At 36.5% G+C, this 12,806-nt stretch overlaps 1 protein-coding gene across 1 annotated transcript in view; it reads left to right on the top strand.

Moving 5' to 3' along the window:
- MIGA1 (mitoguardin 1) overlaps positions 1–12,372 on the top strand; it is a 33,694-nt gene extending 21,322 nt beyond the window's left edge. The window contains exons 8-16 of the mRNA XM_088526070.1: positions 4,203–4,303; positions 7,646–7,764; positions 7,897–7,969; positions 8,295–8,381; positions 8,495–8,593; positions 8,941–9,075; positions 10,390–10,443; positions 11,039–11,155; positions 11,563–12,372. Coding sequence (XP_088382196.1) covers positions 4,203–4,303; positions 7,646–7,764; positions 7,897–7,969; positions 8,295–8,381; positions 8,495–8,593; positions 8,941–9,075; positions 10,390–10,443; positions 11,039–11,155; positions 11,563–11,781 — 1,004 coding nt within the window. The 3' untranslated portion in view covers positions 11,782–12,372. The remainder of the gene's footprint in view (positions 1–4,202; positions 4,304–7,645; positions 7,765–7,896; positions 7,970–8,294; positions 8,382–8,494; positions 8,594–8,940; positions 9,076–10,389; positions 10,444–11,038; positions 11,156–11,562) is intronic.
- The last annotated feature ends 434 nt before the right edge of the window (positions 12,373–12,806 follow it).

Genomic DNA, 12,806 nt, shown 5'->3' with positions numbered 1-12,806 from the left:
TGTTCACAACAGAGGAACGCTCACTGATGTTGAGCAAGCTGCATCTCTTTCCAGATGGTAAATATTGCAAATCAATACTATGGAGTGACTGAACAGCACAAGAGTGCTGTGTGTGGATTTTTTTATTATTGTTGCTATTTTATTTTTAATAAATCCTGCAATTGTACTTTGTGCTTTGGTTTGCATCACAGTGGTCTTGGAAAGACCAGTGACAAACGTTTTACTTGTGATACATGCTGTTATGCTGATAGAATACAAGATTTGGTTAGGTAATTTCAATAGGCCCCAATCTAAAATATATTTTTATACTTAAGTTTGGTTAAAAACAATAAAATGAGATGCCTCTAGATATAAGCCCTTTCTTGGACCTAGGTGCTTTTACCGGTGAAGATAAATGTGTCACTCAACAGTAGCTGTTAAATGAAGAATCATCTGCTTGGTGCCCCTGCTCTGTGCCTGGCCTGCCTGTTGTAACCTGTTGCTTTGTTGGAAGGGCTGTCTGAAGATAGAGGTTGATTTCTGCTTGTGAATGTGATGTTAAGTAATATTCACTGCTTTCTAGGTGCACCCTGGAGACTTGATGCATGTAATATGGTAGGACTGATGACTTTTTAATGAATATTCACTCAACACTTTCTGAGTTATGACTATTTTTAAATGTAGATAAAGCTGGAGCCTGCTCTTGGATGCTTCAACAACAGTGGTGACAAACCACTGGGCTGTTTGTAACTACTTGGAAGACAGTGACACATTAGTTGGAATTAAATACATAATAATTCCTGTGTGAATTCTCTGAACTTGATTAATTTAATTCCTTTGTCTAGGAATGAAACAAGATGCCTAGGAGGTTTGACCAGCACAAAACACAGTAGCTGGCCGTTTGTAAACGGCTTCTCCTGCAAGGCTTCCTCCTCCTCAGTGTCTGTGAAAGCAATGGCTGAAGCTAACTCGGTAGAAGTGCTTTTCCTGTCTCCTCCCACCTTCCTGCTCATGCTGTAGCTGCACTGATGTTCCACTGATGCAGGGGTTTAAGAACTTAAAAGCAGTAGTTGGTGTGCAATTTCGTATCTAAGCTGAAATTCTCCTTGGAGAGCTCAGAGCGTTTACTTTTTGGTCTGTCTTACTGCAGGAACCTACCTGAGCAAAGACAAAGGTTGTAGATCAGTACTGTTTAAAACAGAAGTGCCATGCTGCAATAGCTGTTTGCAGAATCTTACAAAGCCATGATGAATTTCATGTGTTTAAGCCACACTGCATATTCTTAACATTTTCGGATACCCTTAATCTACCTTTAGACCCACCTATACATTTTAAGGTATTACAATTTAGAGTCTATATGGAAATTGCTTCAGAAACTCCACTTCAGCCTCTTTACAAAGACAAATGAACCCTAAATAAAGCCCTGGCTGCTCAAATAAGCAAAGTATATTTGAAGCTCACATGCTCACTAGTATTTCTTTCTCTCAAGTGTTAGAGTACATAAGAACTTGGGATGTCTTTGCCAGCAGATGCAGCCTCTGGTGGGCGGGTTCTCCTCGCAGCTGTTCATTCCCGGATTCTCCTTGTGCTGCTCTCTCTTTTCTCATGTTCTCGTGGCTAATAATGTTCTCCCGGTACTCGTGTGGTATGTCCTCCAGCTGTAACTTAATTTTTACCCTAACATTTTCATAATAGTGTGTTCCTCGCACAGCATGAGTATTGATAAGCACCTGCTTGACTAAGGATATTTTAGGATATTGGGAGTTGGTGGTAACTGTAAAGCCAGAAATAGCTCACAAGGCGCCTTTATTTATTTTTTTAGTAAACTGATTTGTATTGGACATATCACTTGCCAAAGATATTAGTATTTTACTCAGCACTACCAGCCCTTTTTGGAACAAATTTCTTATTTTGTGCCTTTTCGTGTAGTAAATGAGAATTTTTTTTTTCTTTGAGTGAAAACATAGGTATTTCAAATTCAACATGCATGTTAAAATATCTTGGCTAGGTGGAGCTTTTAGGCCCATACTTAAAAAAAAAAAAAAAAAAAAAAAAGAGCTTCCCCCTCTACTCTACATTCTAATCTAGAACAACAAAACAGGGGTCTGTGGGTTTTGTGTTTATCCTTTTTTTTTTTTTTTTTTTTTTTTTTTCCCTGCTCTCATTTCTCAATAGGTACATGTAATGAATCATTTTGAAGTTAACTACATATTCAGTAATCTTTAAAAAATCATCTGGCAAAAACAACCTTTTATCAGGAATTTAATCATTCACTTACATAGTAGCGTATTGTTAGTTGACATTACTAATGACTCTTGCAAGCATTACTAGAAAAAGAGGGTTTTGTGTTTTGTTTTTTTTTTTCCCCAACATGAAGTGCATGAAACTCCTGGTGACTGTATAAAGTAAAATTCCAGTAAAATTGCTCAATAATCATTAGACAATATCCAGAGAGTTTTAGACTTTACTTTTAGGTAGAATTGGGGCTTCCCTCTGCAGGCAGAGGAGATGTTTTTGAATTGGGAAAAAGACAATATGTTGAGACTACTTAGCAGCTGCCCTCTGTGTATCTTAACATCTCCACTAAAACTGCCCCTAAGATCCTTAGCAGTATGGCCCGTATGTTACTGTTGCTTGTAATTTGTATCACTTCTTATACAGCAAGTGCTGCCTGTTGCCTACAGACCTGGTAGGATCAGGAAAACGATATTGCTTTGGGGTGCACTTGGACCATGAACTGGAGAGTTTCTCTGTTTGTGAGGGGTAGAAGCTATTGTTTTAATTGCAGATTTATTGTGGACTTAACTAAATGAGAGGTTCAGTGAAAAAAATCTGAGACGAGACTGTGCTTCCCTGTTCTCCCCTACCTTTTACAGTATTTCTGTTTCAGTAAATGCTTATGAGACAAAATCGTATTAGGAAAGCATTGAATATAGCATTAGAGAGGTATTAATGCAAGTAATTATGAGCTTGAAATAAGAAGGAAACATCATGTTACTAATCTGCTCTTCAAGCACTTGCTTTACAAATCACAGTTTGTTTTTCTGTTGTAGCCCTTTGGATCCGTACATAGGATGATATGATTCTCAGTGCATAGGATATGATATGTTTCTCAACCAACTTGTATGTTACAATACATTTTTTCTTGCTTTTGAGTTTGAAAGAAAAAATAAACTGAATTTCTGAAGAGACCAGAGACTTTCTCTGCATGTTGATGAAACCACGATAAAAACTTGGATTCAGTCTAGGTCAACTATGCTGTGTAGCAGCATCGAGAAAAATCTCTGTCCAAACTTGTAACAACTTTTTCCTCTCTGTGAATATGTTCAAAGATAGATATTTATCATTATGCATAATTTTGGAACTGTCATTCCAAGTCCATAACAGCCACTGAAAGAATAGTTATGTGGGTTGTAGCATTTCAATTGATGAGTAAACCATTCTGATATATTGGCATGTGGCCTCTTTGCTATGTAATAGTGTTTTTTACGAAGTATTGCCTTAGCAACAGGTCTGGATGACATTAGGTAGCTGGTTGCTGTTGACTGTTGGAAATAAAACAGAGACTTTTAGCAACACATGTGTAATGTCTCAAGGTAAAGTAACCCAAAATAAATGCCTGTGATCCGCTGAGAATGTAGTATGGGTCACATCAAGCCAAAGTCTGGCTTACTGACTTATGAATTTAATCCTTCTGTGAAAGTGTTTCTGCATGGTGAAAGCAAAACTATATGCTAGCAATACGGAAAATGGATGGAAATTGTATTGCAAATGACTTTAAGGATAGAATATCAATTCTTTTGAAGGTTTTAAGAATTACAGTTCTAGAGGAACTACTTCTGGATGTGTAATTTCAATTGGAAAGATTTTTGGAAAAAGAGGATGTAGTGAAGAATTTAAAACTGTCCTTGCATTGCTGGAAAGCTGTTAAATGAAAACGGCATGAAAATAGAAAATGAAATCAAATTCAAGCTATTGTCAGAGCAAACTGAAGTATAATGGTATATAATTGAATGTCAGAATTACAGAAGATATCTTGATTATTCCAAAAGTACAGCATTAAATTGTTAAGTTTGATTAATTTTCATGCATGTTTTCATCAGTTTTATATGAAAAATACAATCTTGTTACACAAATGTTAAACTTGTTTAAAGAAAAAAAGACATTAAGTTTTTAGAATATCAATATCTCCCCTTTATCAGCTTATTCTTATTATCTTAAAGATAAGAATACAGACATCACTGTAAAGGATAACACGGATGATTTCTGCCTTCGAGATACATTGAGCATTGCATCAACAGACTCCTTTGTTTCCACAGCTGAGGTAAGACTTGCAATTTAATTTCTTCTCTGATCATTGTAGGTTCTATCTGAAGAGTGAAGAGGGAAATCCTAGTTCCTTGCTTATTTTAAGAAGTAAAACTTATTTTCTTACAAAAAAAAAAAAAAAAACCCAGCTTCCCTCTCATATCCGTAATCAGCTTCCCAGTAGTTCAAGTAATGCAATTGGAATGAGACAGTTTGCCATTTTCCTGTCCACTGGCAGCATATTTCCCAACTCATCTTAAATAAGCTGCTTATGAAAAATATCACCAGAATTTCATGAGAAGAAAAAGAAAAGAAGAGAAAAGAAGAAGAGAGAAGAAAAAATAATGAGGCTGTATAAGTTTCTCTCACATTTTTATATTCCCTGGCCCCCTTCCATTCTCTTTGCATAATATAGGCATATCTGAAGAATGTTCTGTTTTTTTGGAGTTGGCTTTGGGTCTGTTTTTGGGGGCAGAGGGTGTGTTATTTGCAATTCACAACTACCTATTTAAGTAAGTTGCATTCACACCATAATAAATGTCATCTACCTGTTCTTCCTCATCTTGAACAGAACTACAAAGGATACATAACGAATGCTGGGTAACAGCATTGCCTCATAGCTGCAACCTGCAATGGCTTCCTTGGAATATTCAGAATAATTCATATACAGCCACATACCTACTTGAATGAGGAATATCTCATGGTATAGTCTCTCAGGAGGTGAAGTGATCTTGAATAGTATTCTCCAAACACAAGGAAGACCTTTGGTCTCAGGCAGTACCTTCTATGTTAGCTATCACAGTTGTGTAGCACTATAAGTGAGCTACTAACAGCTCTAGAAAAGACAGACTTGCATATACACATTTTGCAGGGATCTTTTGAATTGCTTTTATAGGGTTTGTTTTTCCATGACACAATTGCCTTGATTTAGTAATTTACATTGAGTTGTGATGGCATGCTTAGCATTAATCTCTAGCACAGAATTGGAACAAGGCCACAATTCAGGCTTGCTTCGACTCCTTTAGATCTTGTATACCTTTTTGATTAAATTTTGTCAGTGATTTTGCAACTTATGTTGCCACACTTTTTGAGAAAAATTATCCTATCCTGAAATAGTAAATTATTTGTGCTTGCTAAAGAGTTAGAATTGAGCCTAAATTGGCTTTAGATCTTGTCTCTCTATATTCTGAAAATAGTCTCTGTATTTTGATACCTCAAAGCAACTTCTGTCAGGTTTCTCCTTGAAGAAAACAACAAAAAAAAAAATCTGGAGATACTCTTTTTTTGGAGCGCCTCTAACCCTGGCTGATAGAACAAGCTCTCTGGTTGCCTCTCTTCGATTTAATAGTAGCATCCTGATAGACTGCCTGTCAGCTGCTGAACGGGAGTCCCAGAGATCAAGAGAGTAACAAATGTGTTGAAGTTGGATCACCAACAAACCGCTGGATCCAACGTGAGCTGAAATACAGGACCAGTTAGCAATGTAGTAGCAACATACTGGGGCATCACTGCACACAGTAGCTAAAACTAAGCTGTTATGCAGTTATCTTCTTTTATGAATATAGTGTCACCTTCATGTAAAATTTTGCCCATTCTTGAAGGGGTGGAAGTGCTTTAAATTAGCTCTGCAAACAACTATAGCAGTAGCATGAAATAATTACTGCTTCTGAATGTATTTCAGTTCTTGACAGATAAGTGATCACTTTAGTAGTAACTGGGTTAGAATCAATGTATTAAACTTTGTATTCTGAGCAAGGTAATGGCATGTAGCTTCTCACTTATCTAATACTTCCCTTTTGTTCTTCCTGCACTTGCAAAGCGATGGAATGTTCCAGGTTAAGGGGAACAAGGGGTTTCTAGCTTTAGATTTGCTCATCCAGTGGACAGTTTGCATTTATCCTGTTCTCCCTGGTTGCAGTAGCTGTCCTGAACTATGTCTGATGGTAGAAAGGTTTTCAAAACTTTATTTTATAATATGGTGTTTATGTATATATATGCATATGCTACTGTGTGTATTTGCCCTGCTGGAATCATTATTAATTTTACATTCAGAAAAATTACAAAATAGTAGCATTTTTGTAGTCACACGGTACTACACCCTATATTGGCAGTTATTAGTATTTCTTCTATATTGCATCCTGTCCCAAAGAGCAGAATTATATGTTTTTATGTGGCTCTCGTTTTAGAGACTAGAAGTTACTTCCCTGTTTCAGTACTGATAGACAGTCAAGTTCAGTTTGGTGCCCTGAGGAAAGATGCAGGGAAAACTGAAACAAGATATTAGTGCTTCAATGGAAGTCGATAGGGAAATGCCTTAGGAGACGACATGATTGTTGTGTTGTGTTATACAAAAACACAGCATAGGAAGATGGCTTTCAAGAAGGGGAATGTACAAAAGTAGGACAGCTGGCAGAGGCTGGATGGCACCGCCTGAGCTCAGCGGGATAGCAGTAGAGGATGTCAGCGCTTCCTCCTGGCTGTGGCTGGCGGTCGAGAGGCTGCTGAGAGTCAGGCACTTGATTCCTCATAGAGAGCTGCACCAGTCTGGAGACCTGCAATACACAGGTGACTGCATCCCCGTCAGGATGATTTGGACAGGCAGGTCCCTCCCCAGGCCCGGCCAGGCTTCCATTCCTAAACACAGGCAGTTTCTCACAAGCTCTGCCGAAGTGTTGGTAAGCCTGTCTGCCTTAATTAAAAGTTGTTGATACTGCTTAGTGTGATAAATAATTGTTTTCTTTGCCATTTGAAACAGTCTGCTACCAGCTTGGGTTTATGAGAGTTTCATCATAAAGGAGAGTTTCCTTTTCATATTCTTGCTATCCCAGCTACAGTGTGATCAAAATAGCTGTCATCCTTGGCATGAGAACAGCAGTGAGTGTGCCAAGTAAAGGTCTCTGCCTCTTCCTTCCTGACTTCCATTGCAGTTTACCCAATTGAATATTTTTCCTGCCCTCTCCATCAGTCAGTTTCATCATTCATTCATTCACTATATATACAGCTCATGCTCTGTTCTCACATGTTGATAGAACACAAACTGTAGTCGTATTATCAAACAAAGTTTACTTTTTTAATCAAAATATTAATTCAGTTTGAGGCTGAGGAAATTTTTTAGTCTTATAAATAATTTTGTATATATAAATATAGTATTGTATATATTCCGTGTATGCTACTTATATACTGTGTGTAAGTAAAGGTGTTGCTGATATAAAATATATTACGCAGTATATATAGATTATATAAGCATTCACACATGTATATTATGTTTTATCTTTTTAAAAAAATATTTTAGCCAGCTCTTTAACCAAGATTTAAATATATATATATATATGTGTGTGTGTGTGTGTGTGTGTTTCAGCTTACAGAGCACAGAGAGATTCGTAATTCCTATGGTCTAGATTCCCTTTGCCATTGCCCACTGTACGAAGAAGCTATGCACTTGGCAGAAGAAGGCAAAATTTATTCCAGAGTGTTAAGGTATTGCTTGATGTTTACCTGAATTTCTAAGGGGGAGGAAAAAAAAATTTCGTCACCCTAAGAAAAGAATTAGACTGTGTATATTTTCTGTGCTTCTCTTTTTAATGATTGATAAACTTCTGTTTCATATAGGACTGAAATGTTGGAATGTCTAGGAGACAGTGACTTTCTTGCTAAGCTTCATTGTATTCGACAAGCTTTTCAGGTAAAGGCAGAGTTTTGTGTCTCGTTAAGCCTAATCTACATGGCAATGAAACTGTCAATGCAGTATGTGCAAGCATTTTTGCAATGTATCATGTAATTAAATGTTTTCTTGTTGCTTTTGTTTTTGTAATTCTACAGTGGGACATACTTGCAAAGGACTTTTCTGATCAGCTTTGAAATTTTTATTTAAAAGGCTGATTGGAAATTTTGTCACTGTACTAATATTTTATAAATAAAACATATACATTGTATTTGACTGAAATAACTAAGGTCTCATAGCTTATGGCATATTAATTAATGTCTGTACTTTCTGCATTTTTTTCTAGGTAATTCTTTCAGAAACAGCTAACAGAATATTTCTTGCTGAAAGCGGAAGGAAAATTTTGTCCGCTTTAATTGTGAGAGCACGAAAGGTAAAGCTCTTTTTTGAAACTAACGTTTTACTGCTTAATGGCCTTTATACTAGAAGTCACTTTTTGCTGTAAATAAACATTTTAACTTGATACTTCCTGCTTTTACTTCTCAGAATCCAAAGAAATTTGAAGATGTCTTTGATGAAATGATATACTTTTTGGAACAAACAGATCACTGGGATAATACTGAAATGGAACTTGCTGCTAGAGGGGTGAGTGTGACTTTCTGAAATGTGCTTTTACCCTTTATTTAATTATGCAAATCTTGCCTCTTAAAATAGACTTTTATAGTTCAGAATTGTGGGAAAGGCAACTCTGTTGTTTACATTGTTGAGTCAGAGAAATGACACCCACCATTCAGTTTGGTATAAGAAAACATTCGATATTTTTCAAATTTTTTCAACTTTTTCAACTTCTGACGAAATATCTTTAATACTTCATTAAGAAAAACAACCATGACAAATCTGGATGTTATTGCAGAGCTGAATACTGACACGTGCTGATTTCCAGGCCTGCAAGAGAAGCCAAGTCACTTAGATCATGTTCTGATTTAATATAGGTGAAAGACTTGAATTTTTATGATGTTGTTTTGGACTTCATATTAATGGATTCCTTTGAAGATTTAGAAAATCCACCAATATCTATACAGAATGTAGTAAACAACCGCTGGCTAAATTCCTCCTTCAAAGAAACGGTAAGTTTTGATGTGTAATTGTCATATTTGTTATTCCGTTGCACATTGCAGTAGGTAGAGGGTGTGAGTGATGTAGCATTGGTGTGAGCATGTTGGTACAAAACTTCTGACTGGCTGAAACCATTCTTTTGATGCTCTGGGCTTTACATTCTCAAAGAATACTGTAATGAGGAGAATAATTTCATCCTTTCTAGCCATTTAAGTATCATTGGCAACAATTGCAGCATAAAGACTATATCTTCCTAGTAACAGCATTAAGTTTGAAGCAAAGAAAAAGCACATTCTCCCTCTGTGTAAAGTCTAATTCAGCTTCCAATATAACTGAATACGCACCTGAAATGCTCCTCAGAAAAAGTGAATGAACTGTATTATAATTGTAAACCTGTCAGGCCCAAAACATTCAGGAAGATTATGTTGGAGAAAACATTTTGGCTTGTTCTGCAAAAACAGAAGATAGAGTTTTACAAGGGAAGTTTCTGATAGCCACACCAGAGATATTAATACCACTGATGTTCATATGCTAGAGTTTTAACAGTAAGAGACAAAAAGTAGCAGGTAAATGAATGCAATACAGAGATTTAGATGTCCATATGACTTCATTTTTTTTGTGTGTGTTTCTGCATGTTTATTTATCAAATAGAATTCATCCCTCTGTTACAGAAGTATTGTCATTTCATCCACTTCTATCTGTAAACCTCCATTTTTCCTTTAATTTTATCTTTCAATTTAAATATTCCTTCTACAAGGAAAAAAAACATATTATTATATTTTTAATGCAATAAAATTGTGTTTTGGGACTAGTAAATTATCTTCCAGTACTGAAAGAACATCAGATTAGGTCAGAACTCTGTTACAAGCTATGAGAGGGAAAGCATAGTTTTGATATCAGTATTTCACAGGTCCATATTAGGACAAAACTACTTAGCTGAATCCAAAGCTATTGAAAGAATGTTTTTGTTGAAATGAAAAAATGAATTTGAATGTATTCACATGCTATTTAATATCTAAAATAGCTACTGGTGTCTCAGCACACATTTTGATATGTAATAGACTGGTTCTGTTAAGCTTAGTAAACGTCAATTGTTCAACTGTAAAAAGCAGCTAAGGGGACAAAATTACATTTGAATTGAAAAATGTTGGGAAGACAGACTTCAAATAACAAATGTACTAAATAGTAACTTAGTGGTTTGTGTCAGCTGATATTGCAAGATTGAAATACGAAAATATAAATCCTCAAAATACAGAGATATAGTATTCTATATTCTGAACTTCAGTGCTTTTAAGATTTTTTTTATTGTTATTGTTTAAATTTAGGCTGTGGCCTCAAGTTGTTGGTCAGTATTGAAGCAGAAAAGGCAGCAAATGAAGGTAAGTTGCTTTGCAAATTGTTTGGACCAAACTTACCAGTCAGTCTGAAGAATTTGAAGTTCTGCCTTGTAATTTGGAAAAATAAATTACAGATCAACCATTAATTCTGTGCACGTTTGTTAAACGAGAGCCAGTTGGAGAAATTTAGCTCGTGAGGCCTTAGTATCTACTTCTCAGGGGGGGAAAAAAGAAAAGATTCTATAAGATTCTCAAGCCAGCTAAGGTCCAGGCAGCAGTGGGGAGAGGCCAAGGTCTGTAATTTTGTATCTCACCTGCTTAGAGCAGGATTCTCAGGCCTGTGTCCCTGCATCGCCTCCACAGCCAGGGGGAAGTTCCTTTGCCTGCCTGACCTACCCCTTCCTCAGCAGCAGCCGGAGCTCCTGCCGAGGAGTCTCCCTCGACTCTGCCTCAGACCTGAATGATGATGATGTAGGTTTTTTTTTTTTTTTCCATATAATTTAAGAGCTTAGGTTACAACAGCCCAAAGTAAAGGTCTTTTCTTTAGGCTTTCCTAAAGACTCAATTCCCTATAATAGAGCCTTGTAGCAGACTTACTGTATAACTTTTTTTCTCTCTCCATTTTTTACACTGCTAGGTGCCTGATGGATTTTTTGCACATTTCTATGCTATATGCGAACATATCAGCCCTGTTTTGGCATGGGGCTTTCTAGGCCCTAGAAACTCCCTGTATGATCTATGCTGCTTCTTCAAGGTTTGCACCTCTTTTCTTTTTCCTTTTATTTTTTTTCTCTCTTTTTTTTTTTTTATTTCCCACTTATCTTAGTAAAACAAAACAAAATCTTTCAGATTAAACAAAGTGAGGGTTTTATTAGTAAGATAATATTTACATTTTCTTAAAATTAACAGTAAGAAATCATGAAAATATTTATTTTCCTATTGAACTGTTTTTATTTGTTAGATTTTTAGGCCTAGAACTGTTTTGTATATTCTACTTTCGGTGGATTTCTATCTAAGCACCAAAAGACATAAATGGAATTGTGGGGGGGTAAAGAAATAAAGAAAAAAGAAAACTTGCATTTACAAGAACCACAATAAAATGCGATGTTATACTACGCAATGCTATTTCTATCCTTTACACATAATGTTTTTTTCCAACAGGATCAAGTGCTTTTCTTCATGAAAGACATTTTTGACTTTGAAAAGGTGCGATACTCGAGCATGGAGAGCCTGGCGGAGGATCTTATGCGGTTACTGATGCGGCGCACGGAGCTGCTGGCTGCCTACCTGGGGGCAGATTCCCTGAGACACGTCAGCGCTTGTGTCAGTGCTCATGGCCATGTCATGACCAGTGGCCTCCTCGAAGCGAAAGTGCAGTAAGCTTAAAATACCTGGCAAATGCAACAGAGTGCACCCTGACTCACTCCTTCCCACCTTTCTTTCCATAACCTCAAAGCTCTTCGCTGCTCTTACTGAGCTAACATCTGAAAATGTACCATGTGGCTGTATATGGAAGGGAACTCAGGGAAGTTAGAAATGCATCTAGGAAAAGAACTGGTGAGCATAGTGTTGTATATATCTAAATTAAATTTGCAGCTCAGCTGTCACTGTATTTATATTTAATGTATCCCAAAGCTTTTTTCTGTAATATTGGGGTAAAGTTTATTTATGAAATACTGTACTTTTGCCACAGGTAATTTGTGATTGAAGCTGATGGAGTTGTTTCCTTTAAAGTATTGTACTACAGCTGCGCATTACAGTGTCTCAAAGTCATTATGTGTTTAGATCTAGAAGGTGTTTCAGCTGGGGCATATGCAGTCTCTGATTTATGTGACCCATGTGCAATGAAGTAATTACACTCACAAAATTCAACATGTTGCCGCCGCCCTGAAATTACATTTGTGTGGGTGTGAGCTGTCATTTTGTATTGCAGGTTAAGAGTTATGGAGTAAATAGAGGCATCATTTGGGCGGTAATGACTTTCATTATGCCTTTTTTGTTTTTTTTTAACTTTTTGTTTAAAGATGCCTAATAATCATGAAAATGTTCCTTTGAGGCCACTGTTTTATACATTTTAAATATATGGTTTCACCACTTAATTTTAAAACTTTTTCTAAAACTCTTAAGACTTTATGTGGTGGCTGTGCATAATACCATTCTTGGTTCAGATGTAGCATTTAAAACTGCATCCTTCAATAAGGCTGTATGATGACATCTGTTAATCATGAACATTGGGTTATATTTAAAAGCATTTTAGTCTCACTTCCTTGTAGGAAATCAGTTGTCAGTTCAAGAGGAAATTTAAGTAATTGGCACAATCTGCATCTACCTATATGCCTATCTACATGCATGTGCAAAATTGGCTAAGGATATGGAACCCTTAGCTTTAGATAGGGGCACAGTAC

This window comes from Tinamus guttatus, unplaced genomic scaffold (assembly GCF_059628265.1).
Source record: "Tinamus guttatus ecotype Peru unplaced genomic scaffold, ASM5962826v1 Tinamus_guttatus_pri_ptg000242l, whole genome shotgun sequence".
Classification (NCBI taxonomy): domain Eukaryota; kingdom Metazoa; phylum Chordata; class Aves; order Tinamiformes; family Tinamidae; genus Tinamus; species Tinamus guttatus.
Note: the sequence above shows the minus strand (reverse complement) of the source record. Positions and strands in the feature narration are given on the sequence as shown.